This window comes from Sebastes fasciatus, chromosome 23, assembly GCF_043250625.1.
Source record: "Sebastes fasciatus isolate fSebFas1 chromosome 23, fSebFas1.pri, whole genome shotgun sequence".
Lineage (NCBI taxonomy): Eukaryota > Metazoa > Chordata > Actinopteri > Perciformes > Sebastidae > Sebastes > Sebastes fasciatus.
The window spans coordinates 1,391,108-1,409,479 of NC_133817.1; the positions used below are offsets into that span (position 1 = coordinate 1,391,108).

The following is an 18,372-nucleotide window of genomic DNA, read 5'->3' on the forward strand; positions in this document are numbered from 1 at the left end:
AGTATGTTGTGTTTGACAGTTTCCTTGTTGAGCTGCAGGAGGATTAGTAACTCAAAGAGGGAATTTGGTACTAAACAGTCTGTAACTTTGGTAGACACTAGGGGCGGGAAGAAAAATCAATTCACCTTTGTGTCGCAATTTTTTCTTTACAATTTAGAAATAGATTTTTTTTAATGCCATAATCTATATATTTGCTCCATTTGAGTCTATGTGGAGGTAGAAGGAAGTTACCGCTTTTATTGTTGTAGTCTGAGTAACGTGACTTCATATCTGTTCCAACCAAAACAAACCACAGCGAGCCGAAACGAGAAAGTATAAACCGTTGGAGGGTCAGCGTGGATACGACCTGCACCCTCACATGTTAAATCCAGCGTGGTAAACACTACACATCCATTAAAGGATGGAAACACTTTGGGTTTCACACATTGACAGGAAAAGCAGAGCTAGACATCACGGCTAAAGCTGCATGCTGACTCTGTCACGGACAGGAAACGTTATCGTATGGCGGTAACGTGGCGGTGGAGCCGGCCGTCACTCTCATCTCCGTGGTCAAATGGGCCGACGCTACAACTATAGAGCACCCAGATACTGACATTTATGTTAAATGTATTTAGCCTTTGATTTTTGGGTTTTGCTGGAAAAAATTTAATAAATACTTCCTGACAATGACTGATATATTTGACTTCAGGACATCTCTGACTACATACATGCTGAAAATCAAACAGTTTTACTGGATTCATTTAGATATTTTCCAAATTAAAAGTCCCTAGAAGTGTATGATTCAACTTTTTCCCATGGTCTAGTGTTAAAAAAAGTTAACAAAAATCGCAATAAATTGTAATATCGAATCACAATACTTAAAAGTCACAATACATATTGAATCAGGAGATAGTTGAATCGATCCAGCCCTAGTAAACATCCACTTGATTTGTCGGACTCAGACTGCTGAATCTTCATATCAGTTTCAGTTGAACTTCTGAAGTCATTTCTTACAGTGTAGTTGTGTTATGAAGGGAACACTTCACAGGAGGAATGATTACTGCCACCAATAACTCTTTTAATGTACATATGACATGTGGCTGTTGTTTATAGACACACTTGAACAAATGTGGACCTTTCCTGTAAATGACATAAACCTGCTAAGCTCCCAGATACAGTGAGAAGAAGGCCATGTAATAAATGAAGTAATGAAGTCCAACAAGTCTGATTTGATATTGATCCTCTAATTCCAGACTTGACTGAGATCAGCAGCTTGTTATTGATGTGTGTTGACATGAACAGCTGTATGAATGTGGTGGTGACATCTGGATGATGTCTGTAGAAGGCTGACATTATGATGATCCACAATAACACAATGACAAAGTCACTCTACTCATTTTAGGGAAAAGATCATTGATTAGGACATAGTAATGTTGAGCTACACATTTAAAACCTGAACACATCTGATTGGATTATAAAGTGATTTTTATCTTCGTCATTTATTCTTTATTCAGATTGAGTCGCTGCAGTTTGTCAGAGATCAGCTGTGCTTCTCTGGCCTCAGCTCTGAAGTCCAACCCCTCCCATCTGAGAGAGCTGGATCTGAGCTACAACAGCCTGAAGGATTCAGGAGTGAAGCTTCTGTGTGGTTTTCTGGAGAGTCCACACTGTAGACTGGAGACTCTGAGGTCAGTTCACTGACTCTCTGTTAGTGTTAGATATCTTATATGTTTAATTAACAATTCAACCTGATTTATTTACAAACATAACTTACATCCATAAAGTTGTTAATGTCCTTTTCTTCATATTTTCATGTTTCTTGAACTAAATTCAGTCTGCAGTCACTAAAGACTTGTGTTTCTTAAAGAAAGTGTAGAAAATGTCCACTGTTAGTTGTTAAAGTAAATGAATGTTTATCATTGTTGGTAAATGGTCACATCTGGATACAGAAGATCCTCTGAACTAATATCTGTTCTAAATTGATCAAGTTTACTTCATGAAGTAGAAATATTTCTCTGGTTTCTGTTTGTTTCAACGTGTTCCACAAATAATGTCTGATCATTGATATTGATCCTTCAGCACACACACATAGATGAACACAGAGATCAGCAGCATGTTATTGATGTGTGTTGACATGAACAGGTGTATGAATATTGATGTGACATCTGGATGATGAACACATCTGATTGGATTATAAAGTGATTTTTATCTTCATCATTTATTCTTTATTCAGATTGAGGTTCTGCAGTTTGTCAGAGATCAGCTGTGCTTCTCTGGCCTCAGCTCTGAAGTCCAACCCCTCCCATCTGAGAGAGCTGGATCTGAGATACAACGACCTGAAGGATTCAGGAGTGAAGCTCCTGTGTGGTTTTCTGGAGAGTCCAGACTGTAGACTGAAGACTCTGAGGTCAGTAGAGGGTCAGAGTCGGTCCATGCTGGTTTCAGCAGTATTGTTGTGATGTGTTTCCTCCGTTAAGCTGTGAGAGGAGAACGGTGACACACAGAGAGAGAGAGAACAGTCAGCCAATCAGATCAGCCAGAAGCTTGTTGTGATCATGTGTTAGAGTTGATGTGAAGAAGATGTTGTTGTTGTGTTCATGTCTCCAGGAAATAAAGCTGGATTACAGCTGACAGCATCACAACATGTATAGAGACAGTGGTCCTCATCCATCAAACTGTCGTACCATCAAATCTGATCAGAAAGTCTTTGTTCTCTCATTGATCAGTTCATCTCTGTCACAGCTCTGAGATCAGTCTGACTGAAGCCTCAGATCACTGGCTCTTATTTCATAGAACCGTGGTTACATTTAGTAACCATGATGTGGTCTTCCCATAGAGCTATTAAAGGAGGGTAACGGGATGAGGGTGTGGAGGTTTAGTGTCTTTATTAACTCGTTCCAGTCACTAGGAGCAGCACACTGGAATGAGTGAGGACCAGAGGAGGTGCAGACTTTAGGAACGACCACACTGATGAATTAGCTAGAAGATAAATTGCGGTTCCTGTTGGAGATATTGAGTAGTGAGCGGAGATATGGAGGTTGGTTCTGCTAATGATAGTTTTATAAATGAACTGTGTGCTGCATCAGTGACTGACAGCTGATGAAGGGAGTCTCTGTAAACACTGATTCATGACTTCTGTTCTCTTCTTCTCTCATCAGATGGAAGTGATCTCTGTCAGAGTGAGTGATCAGAAAAGTGGATGTGTTGAGAGGATCAGCCGTGTCCTGATGATCCACAGAGGTTCACCACCTGGACCTGCATCTGATTTTGTCTTTTTTTATTCATTCATATATTCTGAACCCAAAGTGCCTCTGCAGAATAGTTCAGTTCATGACAACATAACTGTAGATGAACACATTTAAATAGATCTTTCTGCTCTGCTTTGTGTCGCAGCTCCACCCTGTGGAACGATGGAGTTTTGCTGTTTACTTCCACATATTTCTAAATAAGTTAATAAAGTTACCCTATTAAAACCGAGCCCTCAGGAAGAGCGTCTGCATATGACATGATAACTGAATGATAGGTAAACATGACACAGGTAGATGTGATTACTGTGGACAAGAGGAAACGGTGGAGCATGTCATGTTGCATTGTGGGAGATATGAGGAAGAAAGAAGGCCTCAAAGAGATTAAAGTACACTTTGATTTAATAGATATTTGTAATGGAAAATGACATTGTATGTAATGATGTCTCTTTATGCAACAGTGGAGAGTTCCTGTCTGTGTGCTCTTCGTCTCATGTAGTGGGAAAGTACTGAGTGTTGACTTTTACTGGGACACTGTCTGAGTAAAACAACTCCTTTTCTCACAGTCCCTGTTGTAGATTTCTATATAATCACATTGTAATAATCTCCTGCAGTGCACTCTTCTGCAGACTTTGTGTGACTCTGTATAACCAGTGCCTCTTCTTGCAAGAATAAAATACAACAAAGACATTTCATCTGTTTGAGATCCTTATTTCAACGTTCATTAGGACTCATCTCGGAATATTGACAGAATTTCCATTACATATTCTACAAAAGAACTCACTAAATGAGTGTTATAGAACATTATTTCAGTATCTTAGACTAATTAATATGATTAGAAAAATATGAGGTTGTTTGTTTTCTTTTTCTTTTCTTTATTTTTTGGGGATATAGTAATTATTAGCCAGAATGATCCACACTCCTTCCTTTGGGTTCCTGCACACATAGGGGTGGAAGGAAATGAGAATGCAGATATATTGGCCAAACAATCATTAAAACGACACTTAATTGACATACAAATACCGTTAAGTAAAGCAGAGGTTAAAACTACTAGGACTACATGCACAAAACCTGGCAAGAATACTGGGACTTTAGTGACACAGGGAGACATCTGTACAGTATTCAGACACATGTAGGAGCTGGTGGAAGAGATGGTCATTACCCGTCTGAGAATAGGACATACAGGATTAAACCAAACACTCCATAGAATAGACAAGCACCCAACTGGACTATGCACGCACTGTAATAAACCGGAAACTGTCAAACATGTTCTTATAGAGTGCAACAAATATGATGAAGAAAGAAGGGAATTGATATCAGGAGTAGATGATGGAAATATTACAATCTGCTAGGAAAGACATCTAAGAAAGTACACAATCTTCTAATTAATTACTTAAGGGCAACAGGAATAATGGAGAGAATTTAATTAATATTATTATTATTATTGTTATTATTTTTAATAATAATTATTAATTTTTATTTTATTATTTATTTTATTTTTTTTTTATTTTATTTTTTCCAGCTTGACTATTTTATGTCATTTTGACCAGAAAGTGACTTTTTGTAGTTGGTGCTGCAGCCTTTAACCTTTAACCTTTAACCTCTAACCAGCATGGATGAGAATACTTTAAAGCAGCTGGTGAAGCTCACTCAGGATGGACAGGTTGACTCTCTGCAGAGACTGATCAGCAGCTCTGAGGTTCAGTCTGTCAGCAGGAGACACTTCGGTCGGTCTGGGGACACCCTGCTGCACCATGCTGCCAGGAGAGGACACCTGGACATGCTGCAGTATCTCATAAAGCAGGTGTGCATGGATGTGGAGCTGCACAACAACGACTACAAGAGGCCTCTGCACGAAGCTGCTTCCATGAGCCACCAGGCCTGTGTTAGCTACCTGCTGCAGGAAGGAGCCAACGTGGACAGTCTGAAGAAAGCTGACTGGTGAGGATGATTAATGCATGTTAAACCAGGGAGCAGATAATATAAAAAGAAATGTTGTGTATGCATGCAGCGCCCTCTGTTGGCTTTAAATATGCCTTATTTTGCTGTGTGCATCAGCTGAACCTCATCATGCAGCAGGCAACATCACACATCCCCAGAGACTCAGGGGGCTTTGTGAGGATGCTTGAAGACGAGGCTTTCTGTGTTTTCCTGACATTGTTCCATAAGATCATGCCACAGGTGGACATGCTTTTCAACCAGCTGCAGAAGAGGAACATGGACCCTGTCTTCATCAGAGCACTGGTCCAGAGGTTCACAGACAGCATGCTAACCATCAGATAAATAACTCCCAGATATTTACTATTAGCTGATAAAGCTGTTGTTAGAAAGATGAGCTGCTCACTTCCAACAGTCTGTAAAAGCCTGAATGTGCCTTGTCATCAAAGTGAATGAACATCATAGAAAAGCACATCACAATAATATCTGTTTAGAAGTTTAAAAAGGAAAGAGACAATCAGAGTTGGATAATAATGCAGGTAAAGTAGTTATTAAACACAATCCACCAGGTCAGCTTCTAGAAGAGGCCTAGTTGTTATTGAAGATGAATTTAATTGTTATGCAGACTATACGCAGGCTAAATGCACAGCAGAATAACACTACATTGCATCTGGATCATGAATGTAATATAAAAAAAAGTGAATTATATAACCATACTGTAAACAACAGTGAGTATATTGCACACAATGAATAGAATTGCACATGGATCCAGTTCTCTTTATACATCCATGATCAAAACCAATACCAGCCATTTCTCATATTATAGAAGATAAATATTTGCTTGTAACAAACAGAAAGAATGAGATAAACTCTGAATTCAGTCGAGGCTTCACTTCAGTTTCTCAACTGACTACAAACAGATTACGTCTGGATTTAGGTGTAAAGTCAGCTCCTTCATATTTAATATGTTTGATGTCAAATAAACAAACAGAACTGATTAACATGCGTACTCTAGATTTTATATTCACTAATCATGTCCGTACAGGAGGATTCCAGTTTCATGTGTGACTCTGCCAGTTTTCACGTTACATGACTGAACACAGACACATAAAGTCGCCCGTGGAGCTTCTTCCCTCAGAAATCCGTGTTGAAGCGGTCGTTCTCACCACCGTTCATGTTCTGTTGTTCCTGCTGGAGCTGCTTTCTGCCAGCAGATGTCACCGTTCCCTCTGTTTTAGCACAAAGGAGGTTTATCAGAATGGATGCAGTGAACACTGAACTGATGCTGTGAATGCTTTCTTCCTGACTGACTTGGTGTTGTAAAGGTTAAGTGTCATCATGATGTAGTTAAACTGGATTTAAAATGATGGAAACTGGATTTGAAATTAAACTCGGCACACAAGTTTCACAAACGTCCACTTGGACTCAAGTATGACCTGATTAGAGTTTGCTGGTCAAAGGTCAAAGGTCATGATGACATGATGAAGTGATGACATTTTGGACAGACGTGGATGTAAACTGTAACTTGACTGGTTGGGGGAGGCAGACAACCGTGGGGCGGGAATTCTAGTTTCTTTCTTTTTGAAGACAAAACAAGTTTATTTATTCCATCAATGTTTAAGTATTTAGAGTTAACTCATTTTAAAATAAGTTATCTAACTTTGTGATATCAACAAAGAAACGTAGCTAACGTTAGTGTTAACGGACACTTTCACTTTTTAAAACTTCAACATGTTTCTGTGGTTTTCTGTCCACATTTGAAGATGAACTAATATCTGTTACTGCTCTGGACAGTGAACTCATCATCGTAGTAAAGATGAGACTGCAGCTATTCTGTCATATTAGTATTCAACAGAACCTCTTTAACATCTCACACAGTAAATGAAAGTTGACAGTGTTCCTCAGCAGGGAGAGAAAAGTGCATGTTCACATGTTCTAATAAGTGCAGGAGTATATTCTAGTTACTAGATCGGCAGAGCAGATATTACTGCGCATGTGCGGTACCCCGAAGGCGCGTTGATGAAGTGTGACCCAACCTCCTTCAATAGGCCTTGTGTAAAAACACCAAACATCATCTTTGAAAGCGAGCTACATGGTTGCTGCTCGTGTAGCTCGTAGCAAGAAACCCTTTACGATTGCAGAGGAGCTTATTTTGCCAAGCGCTGTGGATATGTGCCGAGAGTTACTGGGGGAAGCCGCTGCAACCAAAATGCAGTCAATCCCCCTCTCCAATGACACCGTGAGCAGAAGAACTACTGACATGAGTGATGACATCGAATGCCAACTTGTGGAAGGAATAAAGGCAAGCCCATACTTTGCCATACAGCTGGACGAGTCGACTGACGTTAGCAATGCCGCTTTATTGTTCGTTTTTGTAAGATACTGCAAGGACAGTAATCTTCACGAGGATCTATTGTTTTGCAAGGAGCTTCCAACAAGAACAACGGCAGATCATGTAATGCGCTGCCTTGATGATTACTTCACCGAAAAAGGTCTCGATTGGAAATACTGTACAGGTGTTTGCACAGACGGCGCTGCATCAATGACGGGAAGACATCGTGGTGTTGTCAAACAGATCCAGGAGAGGGCGCCAGACGCCAGGTGGACGCACTGTTTGTTACATCGGGAAAGTCTAGCTACAAAGCAGATGTCACCAGAACTGCATGAAGTCATGAACGTGGCTGTGAAAACTGTTAACTATATTAAGAAAAATGCACTCAACTCAAGGTGTTTTGCTGCTTTGTGTGAAAGACTTGATGCAGATCATTTGCAGATCTGTTGTACCACAGTGAAGTAAGGTGCTTAATGGCCTTTTTGAACTGAGAGAAGAAGTGCACACATTTGTGGAAGAGCAGCACTCCCCTCTTGCTGAGCATTACACTGATGGTAAACTGGCCTACTTATCAGATCTATCTGACCAGTTAAATCAGCTCAATATATCAATGCAAGGCAGAAACAGCACAGACCAAATTGAGGGCTTCAAGAAAAAACTTATTGTGTGGAACAGAAGAGTCAAGGAGGGACGATTTGACGTGTTTTCACTCCTCAGTGAAACTTTGGAAGCCACTCCTCATGTCAACATATCCAGTGTTATAACCCAGCATTTGACTCAGTTGTCAGGAAAGTTTACAGACTACTTCCCAGAAGATGCACGAGATGGAAACCTTTGGATTTTGGACCCTTTCTCTGTGGATCCTGCTTCAGAAGACATAGCTCTCTCCACTGTGTTGGAAAATGAACTGATGGAACTATCAGCAGACAGCAGCCTGAAGCTTCAGCTCACACAAGTAGACCTTGCTTCATTCTGGATACTGGCTGCCAGTCAATATCCCTCTCTGTCAAAACGGGCAATCAAATTTCTGTTGCCTTTCACCACCACCTATTTATGTGAGTCAGGGTTTTCCATTGTGACTGTCACCAAATCAAAGGCAAGGAACAAACTGAAAGCAACTTTGAATGCTACTCTGCGTGTCAGCCTCTCACCCATCCCACCACCACTTCATCTCATCATTTCCCAGAGGCAAGCCCAAGTGTCTCACTGAGGGTAAGCACAATATGTATTTTGGTCATTACAGCTGACAGTGGCATAACACATATCTACAGCCCACTTTATTATCTGTTGTATAAACATGTTAGGTTTTTTACTCATTGATTTGGGAAGGTGGTTCTCGGAAATGTTTTGACAATCACAAGTGGGCCTTCAGTTGCAAAAGGTTGAGAACCCCTGTTCTAGTAGACGTTACAGTCCCAGTAGCTCCAGTTTGTGCCTCTCATGTCTGACCTTTAAACTCCAGTCACAGAGCTAAGCAGACTATTCTCTGATAAAGTCCTTCATCAGCAACACTTAGAGCTGTTTTAAAGACTCCACAAAGACTCTTCTGAACATCTGCTGCTAAATAAAAACACATTTTAATCACTTTACCAAGTTGTGATTGTATTTCTAAATCCAGCACGTCCTTGCTCTTTTTCTGTAAAACACAGTGAAACGTTCACACCTTTAGTATGATATCAGAAGAAACATCAAGATAAAGAAATGTAACTCATATGATGATATAATACATTTTAAAATTGTGCTTCACACTGTACTAACTGAGCAATAACATGTGTCATCTCTGGCTACCATCTGTGTTTGGATTATGAAAAAGAGTTGCACAGTTGCAACGCAGGAAAACGGCTGAAATGATTTTTTTATTGTGCAACAGACAGAATAATTTTTCATCCTGATATTCAGAAGAATTTTATTTGTATAAATCTGTAAAAGAAAACAGAACAGAAAAAACTACTTCAGTTTTATACTAAATAGATTTCTGAACATGATTTAAAGATGAAGCTGAGATCTCTCCATTCCTACACCACCATGTTCTTGTTTGGTTGCTTCGGCTGTGTTACTAGATCAGGTTTTACACCCTTCATTCACCACACAACCACTCATCCATCTGCTGACACACTGATCACACTGATTCATTCATTCATGCATTGATTGGTTATTGTATGTTTAATAATAAACTTGTACACCTCTCTTGTCATGGCTCATGAGCCGGGTCATGACACTCATAAACACATCACATTAAAAAGCACACACACACACACACACGCACACAATCAGACACACACACACAATCAGACACACATGCACGATCAGATGAACTCACCTGATTTCCTGTAAATGGAGAGGGGAGGAGCCACACCGACCAGTTGATCCAGGTACATGAACAGGAAGAGAAGCCTGACTCTGAAAGTGTTTGACTCCATTTTGAGATAACGGAGCAGAAGACTGAAGACTGAAGACTGAAGCAGGGTGAGTGTTAATCCAACATTGTATTACTTCACTCTCAAAGTGTCTGAGTCAGTTTCCTCCCTGTGGACTGTAGAGGAGAGAAATGTTAGAATGAAGTCAACAGTTTGATTCTTCTGTGAACACAAAGTCATGACTGGCTGAATAATCCTCATTAAACCTGCTGTAAGCCAAGAAAACAAGCAGAGAGTTAAAGAGAAGTGACCAGGTGGAGCGCTGGCTGCTTTATTATACTGTATACTGTGTGTGTTAAATGTTCACAGTCAGTGTTTCTGTTTTACCTCTCAGACTGACTTCAGATCAGAAGATGGAGGAAGAGGAGGACAGAGCAGAGTCTCTGGTCTCTGGCTGTCTGTCTATGAAGAGTGATCGGTCCAAAGATGCTATTCTGAACTTCAGTAATGAACCTGGACCCTCAGAGTCAAAGTAAGAGACTGTTTCTACTGTAAGCTGACCTGGTGGATGATGATGCATTGAGGATGAAGACTAAACGTTCTGCTACAAGAGTTATATTCCTCAACATGCAGCTTCATGTTGTACTAACTGAGCAAGAAGAAGAGTCATCTCTGGCTACCATCTATGTTTGGATTATGAAAAAGAGTTGCAACTCAGGAAAATGGCTTAAATGATTCTTTATTATGCAACAGACAATAAATCTGATTTGTGTGATACACACGCCCTCATAGATGAACTCAAAGGTCAAATGTTTCCTGTAAATGATTCACAGAGCAGAAGGATGAATATTTCCATTAGCAGTAGAATAGACAGAGATATCGCTGGACAAAGGTCTGGGTCACCAGTAACTTCTAATCACAGTTAAAGCGATGCTGAACTTTGGTAGAACTTTGGGTTGTATCTCTAACTAGCCGTGATATATGACCTACTAAAGGAGATAATCATCATCAACTGCTCCCGTCAGCGGGTTACGCTTTGTTCTGCTCTCTCTCTCTATTTACTCCCTTGCTAGTGAAACAGGTTGCTTTCACTCATGACCCGTTCTGTTGGGTTAAAACAAACTCAGGTCTGTACTGTTAGTACGGTTTGTTTGGGCCGGTGTGAAAGCTCATTCAAACTCTGGTGAAGACCAAACAACCAAACTCTGGTCCACCTTAAGAGTTGGGTCTCGGTCGTCTTCCAAGTGAACTCTGGGAGCGTTTTGTTTCTGGTGTGAAAGCAAGCGAACCAACCACCAGCAGATATGTGATGTTAGCATGATTTATAAAGCTAAACTACTAATAAATCCATCTGCTGATGGTGGAATCTGTTCAGGAAGTGATCTTATTGATCTGTATTTAAACGTTCAGGGCAGCCTACGTTGACCCTGACAATGCAACATTATGTTTCATACCGTCTGCCTGAATATACCTGTATTCACCCTCTGTCTGAAACGCTCCTTTATCCACTACGAAACATTAGCTTCAGATCCCGGCGCTCTTCCCGGGGGCTTGGTTTAGCAATATCTAAAGATGTTCCTCTACACTTCAGTAATGAACCTGCACCCTCAGACACAAAGTAAGACAGCTGCTATATTCACATTTATACACAAATGTATTTGTCAACTAAAATTTAACAGACTTCATCAAATAAACTCTTCCTCTTAGTATCTGTGACAGCTGTCAGTCACCTAGAGGAGATGTAATCTAATCTAAGAAAACAAGCTTTTAAACCTCCTTATTGTCGACAGCAGCAGTAGTTTGTGTGTTTAGAGCGACCTTAATGACCTAAAAAGAGATTCATGTGATATGAAGTAAATCATCTTGATGTTTGCAGAGTTCAGTCCAGACAGAGAGCAGAGTCTCCAGTACCCAGCTGTCTGTCTATGAAGAGTGACCGGTCCATGTGGAGACCTCTTGGCTTCAGTAATGAACCTGGACCCTCAGAGTCAAAGTAAGAGACTGTTTTTACTGTAAGCTGACCTGATGGATGATGATGATGCATTGAGGATGAAGACTAAACGTTCTGCTAACAGATTTATATTCCTCAACATGCAGCTTCATGTTGTACTAACTGAGCAAGAAGAAGAGTCATCTCTGGCTACCATCTATGTTTGGATTATGAAAAAGAGTTGCAACTCAGGAAAATGGCTTAAATTATTTATTATATGCAACAGACAATAGTTTTTTTCTTTCAGGTGTTGAGAAGAATCTTAGTCATATAAGTCTGAAAAAGCACATTAGTATTTAATCACATTGATTTAAACATTAAAATGAGATAACATTTGACCAAAACTCATTTTAATTCAACCTGTTCAAGCTAAAAGAGATTCTCATGAACACTCCGTGTTATAGAGCTGATTTGTGTGATACACACGCCCTCATAGATAAACTCAAAGGTCAAAGGTTTCCTGTAGATGAATAACAGAGCAGAAGGATGAAGACTGTAGACTGAGGCAGGGTGAGTGTTAATCCAACATTTTATTACTTTACTGTCAAAGTGTCTGAGTCCGTTTCCTCCCTGTGGACTGTAGAGGAGAGACATGTGACGCTGCCACCTTGTGGTTTCCCGGCGTGCCCTCACAGTATGAGGTCCATGAGCAAGTTGCAGTTCTTTTTCCTCCCATCATGTTATATAACCTCCAGAATAATATCAATGATTTAAAAGAGACCAAAGAGAGCTGATTATGTCCTTTACTGATTCACAGTCACTTTGGGTAGTTTAGTTTGAGTTAGTTAGGTTTGAACTGAGGTTAGAAGTGGTCTAAATATTGAGGTAGACCAGCAGTCTGAGACACAAAGCATGTAACTCTGGTGTTCCTTGTTAGAATAGATTAATATCAATGTTTTAAAAATGTCCGTTGTTCCTCTTTAATAAAGAAACTTCAGCCAGATCACTAAATGTTTAATAAGACAGTCAGACAGGAAAAGCAGCTAATTCTTGTTTATTAAAGCAGGAGAGTTCAAATAAAGGAACATTTTCATCACAGACTGAATGCTGAATTCACTACCAACACTTTAACTCTTCTCTGTGACCATCTGAGCTTCAGTGTCGGACAAGTCTGGATATTCTTCACCAACAATCAACAAATGATTTTAGTAATAAAGTAATGTCTCCACAGAGAGAAGAAGAGGAGTCATGCTTCTGTGGAGGAGCCGATGTCCATATTCAGAAGAATATGGAGAACCTTTACATCACTGTTCCATTGCAGACAGACAGACACACTGATGAAAGGGGAGTTATCTTCTTGTCATTGTCGTATAACAATACATGCTCATGGGGGATCTCTTGTTGGGTCTCTAAATTATAGAGTACGGTCTAAACCTGCTCTATATGAAAAGCATCTGTTATGATTTGACGCTATATAAACATAAATTGAACTGAACTGAACAGGAGCCACAGACTTTGAACAACATTATCTTTCCTGCTACAGTCTCCTTCTCTGACTTACAAACACACGTCTGGTCCTGCAGAGCGACACGTTGAAACACTATTAAAAATAAATATAGAAATCACGTTGACGTTAGTTTTGACTTCAAGAAGGGAAGATGACTTTATAACCTTTACTTCTTTATATGTTCTTATATTGATTATTTTCATATTGGCATTAGAAATAATGAGTTTCTTTGTTTTGTCTTAAACTTTTTCTCTCTTTCAGCAGATAGAGGTCTGCAGAAGGTTGTAGATGAACATAAGATCAGTCTGAATAGAGGTCTGCAGGAGGTTGTAGATGAACATAAGATCAGTCTGAATAGAGGTCTGCAGGAGGTTGTAGATGAACATAAGATCAGTCTGAATAGAGGTCTGCAGGAGGTTGTAGATGAACATAAGATCAGTCTGAATAGAGGTCTGCAGGAGGTTGTAGATGAACATAAGATCAGTCTGAGGAGGAGATGTGAACGTGTGACTGAAGGAACTGAAGGAACTGATGAAACAGGAAGTGGAACCCTCCTCAACAGGATCTACACTGAGCTCTACATCACAGAGGGACAGAGTGAAGAGGTTAATACCCAACATGAGGTGAGGCAGCTTGAGACAGCTTCCAAGAAGAAGACCCTCCATGACGCTCCAATCAAGTGCCAGGACATCTTTAAAGCCTTACCTGACCAACAGGGACACATCAGAGTCGTTCTGACGAACGGCGTCGCTGGCGTTGGAAAAACCTTCTCAGTGCAGAAGTTCACTCTGGACTGGGCAGAGGGCTTGGAGAACCAAGATGTCAGTCTGGTGGTTCCGCTTTTGTTCAGGGAGCTGAACTTGATCAGAGATGAGCAGTACAGTCTTCTCATGCTGCTCCATGTTTTCCATCCAACATTACAGAAGGTCACAGCAGAGAAGCTCGCTGTCTGTAAAGTTCTGTTCATCTTTGACGGCCTGGATGAAAGCAGACTTTCACTGGATTTCAAGAACAAGAAGGTTGTGTCTGATGTCACCCAGAAGTCATCAGTCAATGTGCTGTTGACAAACCTCATCCAGGGGAATCTGCTTCCCTCAGCTCTCGTCTGGATAACTTCCCGACCTGCAGCAGCCAATCAGATCCCTCCTGCATGTGTTGACAGGGTAACAGAAGTACGAGGCTTCACTGACGCCCAGAAGGAGGAGTACTTCAGGAGGAGAGTCAGTGATGAAGAGCTGTCCAGCAGAATCATCTCACACATCAAGACATCCAGGAGCCTCCACATCATGTGTCTAATCCCAGTCTTCTGCTGGATCACTGCTACAGTTCTGGACCACATGTTGACTACAGACCAGAGAGGAGAGCTGCCCAAGACCCTGACTGACATGTACTCACACTTCCTGTTTGTTCAGACAAAGAGGAAGAAGCAGAAGTATGATGAGGGACATGAGACGAGTCCACAGGAGCTGACGGAGGCTGACAGGAAAGTTCTTCTGAAGCTGGGGAGGCTGGCGTTTGAACATCTGGAGAAAGGAAACATCATGTTCTACCAAGAAGACCTGAAGCGATGTGGTCTGGATGTCACAGAGGCCTCGGTGTACTCAGGAGTTTGTACAGAGATCTTCAAAAGAGAGAGTGTGATCTTCCAGAAAACAGTCTACTGCTTTGTTCACCTGAGCATTCAGGAGTTTCTGGCTGCAGTCTACATGTTACACTGTTACACAAACAGGAACAAAAAGGTACTGAAGGACTTCCTGGGAGAAGAATATGTTCATTCAACCCTGGATGACTTCCTGAAGAGAGCCATGGAGAAATCCCTTGAAAGTGAAAATGGCCACCTGGACCTGTTTGTTCGCTTCCTTCATGGCCTCTCTCTGAAGTCCAACCAGAAGCTCTTAGGAGGTCTGCTGGGTCGGACAGACAACAGTCCAGAAATCATCCAGAGAATCATCAACAACCTGAAGGAGATGAACAGAGATAAAACCTCTCCTGACAGAAGCATCAACATCTTCCACTGTCTGACGGAGATGAACGACCACTCGGTACATCAGGAGATCCAAGAGTTCCTGAAGTCAGAGAACAGATCAGAGAAGAACCTCTCTGTGATCCACTGCTCAGCTCTGGCCTACATGCTGCAGATGTCAGAGGAGGTTCTGGATGAGTTGAACCTGAAGAAGTACAAGACATCAGAGGAGGGACGACTGAGACTGATTCCAGCTGTGAGGAACTGCAGAAAAGCTGTGTAAGTCCAGATGTGATTAACTTTATAGATCATTGTAGATTAGTAGTTTAGTTCTGGAAATATACACACTATAAATTATTCTTAAATATAATATTCTTATAAGTGTTCCACGTGTTTATTACATAAATATGTCAGTTGTATTTTGTCACAGATGTTCTTGTGCTGTTTCAAATGTTGAGTTAAACATGTTTCAGTAGGTTGTGTTTCTAGCTGTCAAGTTAATGAACACTTATTAGGGCCCGAGCACGAAAGTGCCAGGACCCAACGGTGTCCTGGCACGAAGTGCAAGGAACCTATTGTTTTTCTGCAGATTATTATTCTTTTTCTGCCACTAGATCGCGTTTTTGACGACCTTAGCCATCCCCAAAACTCACGAAAAGTGGAGTATGCGTCAGAACTGGTGGGAAATTCAATGTTCTGGAGTGACTGGGCTCGGGTGTCTCCAGGGGGCTCCATAGCGCCCCCTAGAGTACGCAGTTTTTCAGAGAAAGTTTCTTCGATCTTCACGAAATTCAAGTATGTCGTTGCTCGCGCCCTCATACCTGGATTAAATGATTTTGAGATTTCTTCGGCAAACAGGAAGTCAGCCATGTTGGACTTCCTGCGTGATTTTAGAATTTACGAACGCATATTTGAAGACTTTAGGATGCACAAAAATTTATGAAACTTTACACACACATCCAAACTAGTAATTACTTAATTTTAGTGGTGAAATTTTGCTTGGGCGTGGCATGTTGGCTCTCTAGCGCCCCCTTATGTCTTTCAGATTTTGAACATACCTTTAGGTGCTCGGAATCTCATAAAATTTGGCAAAATGATAGACACCTGTGAACTTTATGTAACTGCATAGCCATTAGGCTCAGTGTGTTTTTATTCGGCTCTATAGCGCCCCCTAACGCGTTGAAATTTTAACTTTGTCAAAGTTGATCCGATATTCACGAAATTTGGTATGCATATCCCACTCATCATTTGAAACATATTCCTCATTGGGTTTCATTAGCCCCGCCCACCCAGAAGTCGGCCATATTGGATTTTTATGTCATTTTTGCGTTTTATTGGCCGCGTACTTTAACGAACTCCTCCTACAGATTTGATCATATCGATTTGAAATTTGGTCAGGACCATCTCAAGACCTCGAGGATGAAAAGTTATTAAAATGGTGAGCGTTCACTTAACGAGCGGACCGTGGCGTGGCGGCCATTTTGAGCCATTCGCCAGTTATTGTAACTCAACTGTACATAGTCCGATCTGCCCCAAATCTCTCAGGTATGATGTTGCTCCAGTACTGATGACATGTATATGAAAAAATATACTCATACTCAATGAGCTCCGCCCACCCAGAAGTCGGCCATATTGGATTTTATGTACGATTTTCCCAATTTTTGCGTTTTATTGGCCGCGTACTCTAACGAACTCCTCCTACAGGTTTGATCATATCGATTTGAAATTTGGTCAGGACCATCTCAAGACCTTGAGGATGAAAAGTTATTAAAATGGTGAGTGTTCACTTAACGAGCGGACCGTGGCATGGCGGCCATTTTGAGCCATTCGGCAGTTATTGTAACTCAACTGTACATAGTCCGATCTGCCCCAGATTTCTCAGGTATGATGGTGGTACAGTCTTGAGGACATGTATATGAAAAATTATACTCATAGCCCCGCCCTAAGACGTTAGCCCCGCCCCCTTTCATAACTCATGAACCGTTTGTCGTACAGGCTTATGGGAGGTGTCATATCACTCAGCAGAGAGTTCCTGTTTTATTCGTTAAGGGCAGCCCCGCCCCCTACACATTAGCCCCGCCCCCTTTCATAACTCATGAACCGTTTGTCGTAGAGTCTTGCGGGAGGTGTCATATCACTCAGCAGAGAGTTCATGTTTCATTGGTAAATGTTATGCCCGCCCCCTACACATTAGCCCCGCCCCCTTTCATATCTCATGAACCATTTGTAGTAGAGTCTTGTGGGAAGTGTCATATCACTCAGCAGAGAGTTCCTGTTTCATTGGTGAATGTTATGCACGCCCCCTACACATTAGCCCCGCCCCCTTTCATAACTCATGATCCGTTTGTCGTAGAGTCTTGTGGGAAGTGTCATATCACTCAGCAGAGAGTTCATGTTTCATTGGTAAATGTTATGCCCGCCCCCTACACATTAGCCCCGCCCCCTTTCATATCTCATGAACCGTTTGTAGTAGAGTCTTGTGGGAAGTGTCATATCACTCAGCAGAGAGTGCCTGTTTCATTGGTGAATGTTATGCCCGCCCCCTACACATTAGCCACGCCCCCCTTCATAACTCGTGAACCGCTTGTCGTAGAGCCTTGCGGCAGGCGTCGTGGCGCTCGTCAGAGTTTCGGTTTCGCGTCGGTCGGCGTCCCGCCAGCAACCCCGACCCGCGAGCGGGGGCGAGGGCCCTTTCATAGCTGCGTGCAGCTCTCGTTCTATTTATTTCTGGTAACTTTTACATTTTACAAGACATCGGTATTGAAGGTACTACACTCAGCTGGCTCCGGTCATACCTCACCAACAGATCTCATTTCATCTCCCTTCACAAAAACTCCTCTGCCACATCTAAAGTCACACAAGGTGTCCCCCAAGGCTCTGTACTCGGTCCACTCCTGTTCATAATCTACTTATTCCCCCTCGGTCAGATCCTACGCCACTTTAACCTGGACTTCCACTGCTATGCTGACGACACTCAGATCTACCTCAGCACCAACACCCCCCACAACCCACCGCTCTCCCACATCAACTCCTGCCTCTCTGCAATTAAAGCCTGGATGCAACAGAATTTTCTAAAACTAAACAGCGACAAAACACAACTCCTCCTCATCGGCTCCAAATC

At 41.6% G+C, this 18,372-nt stretch overlaps 3 protein-coding genes and 1 long non-coding RNA gene across 4 annotated transcripts in view; all 4 read left to right on the forward strand.

Annotated features, from left to right (window-relative positions):
- Positions 1 to 18,372, forward strand: part of LOC141761902 (uncharacterized) — an 85,341-nt gene that overhangs the window by 33,230 nt on the left and 33,739 nt on the right. The window contains exon 11 of the mRNA XM_074625567.1: positions 1,494 to 1,667. Coding sequence (XP_074481668.1) covers positions 1,494 to 1,667 — 174 coding nt within the window. The remainder of the gene's footprint in view (positions 1 to 1,493; positions 1,668 to 18,372) is intronic.
- On the forward strand, positions 2,393 to 3,914 carry LOC141761948 (uncharacterized). The gene is made up of 2 exons (XR_012592674.1): positions 2,393 to 3,016; positions 3,138 to 3,914. It is a non-coding gene; the product is annotated as an uncharacterized LOC141761948 (long non-coding RNA).
- On the forward strand, positions 4,824 to 6,578 carry LOC141761937 (ankyrin repeat domain-containing protein 16-like). Its single transcript, XM_074625633.1, has 2 exons — positions 4,824 to 5,165; positions 5,283 to 6,578. The coding sequence occupies exons 1-2, from the start codon at positions 4,837 to 4,839 to the stop codon at positions 5,284 to 5,286; spliced, it is 333 nt and encodes a 110-aa protein (XP_074481734.1). The 5' UTR covers positions 4,824 to 4,836; the 3' UTR covers positions 5,287 to 6,578.
- LOC141762332 (protein NLRC3-like) lies at positions 12,986 to 15,534 on the forward strand. Its single transcript, XM_074626418.1, has 2 exons — positions 12,986 to 13,129; positions 13,603 to 15,534. Exons 1-2 carry the CDS (start codon positions 13,001 to 13,003, stop codon positions 15,532 to 15,534), a joined length of 2,061 nt encoding a protein of 686 aa, XP_074482519.1. The 5' UTR covers positions 12,986 to 13,000.

Bases quoted from the DNA above. Each gene is read 5' to 3' on its own strand.
- LOC141761937 (XM_074625633.1), top strand. From the start codon at position 4,837: ATGGATGAGAATACTTTAAAGCAGCTGGTGAAGCTCACTCAGGATGGA.
- LOC141762332 (XM_074626418.1), top strand. From the start codon at position 13,001: ATGTCTCCACAGAGAGAAGAAGAGGAGTCATGCTTCTGTGGAGGAGCC. The intron at 13,130-13,602 runs GTTATCTTCTTG...AGTCTGAATAGA, and splicing joins GACACACTGATGAAAGGGGA to GGTCTGCAGGAGGTTGTAGA.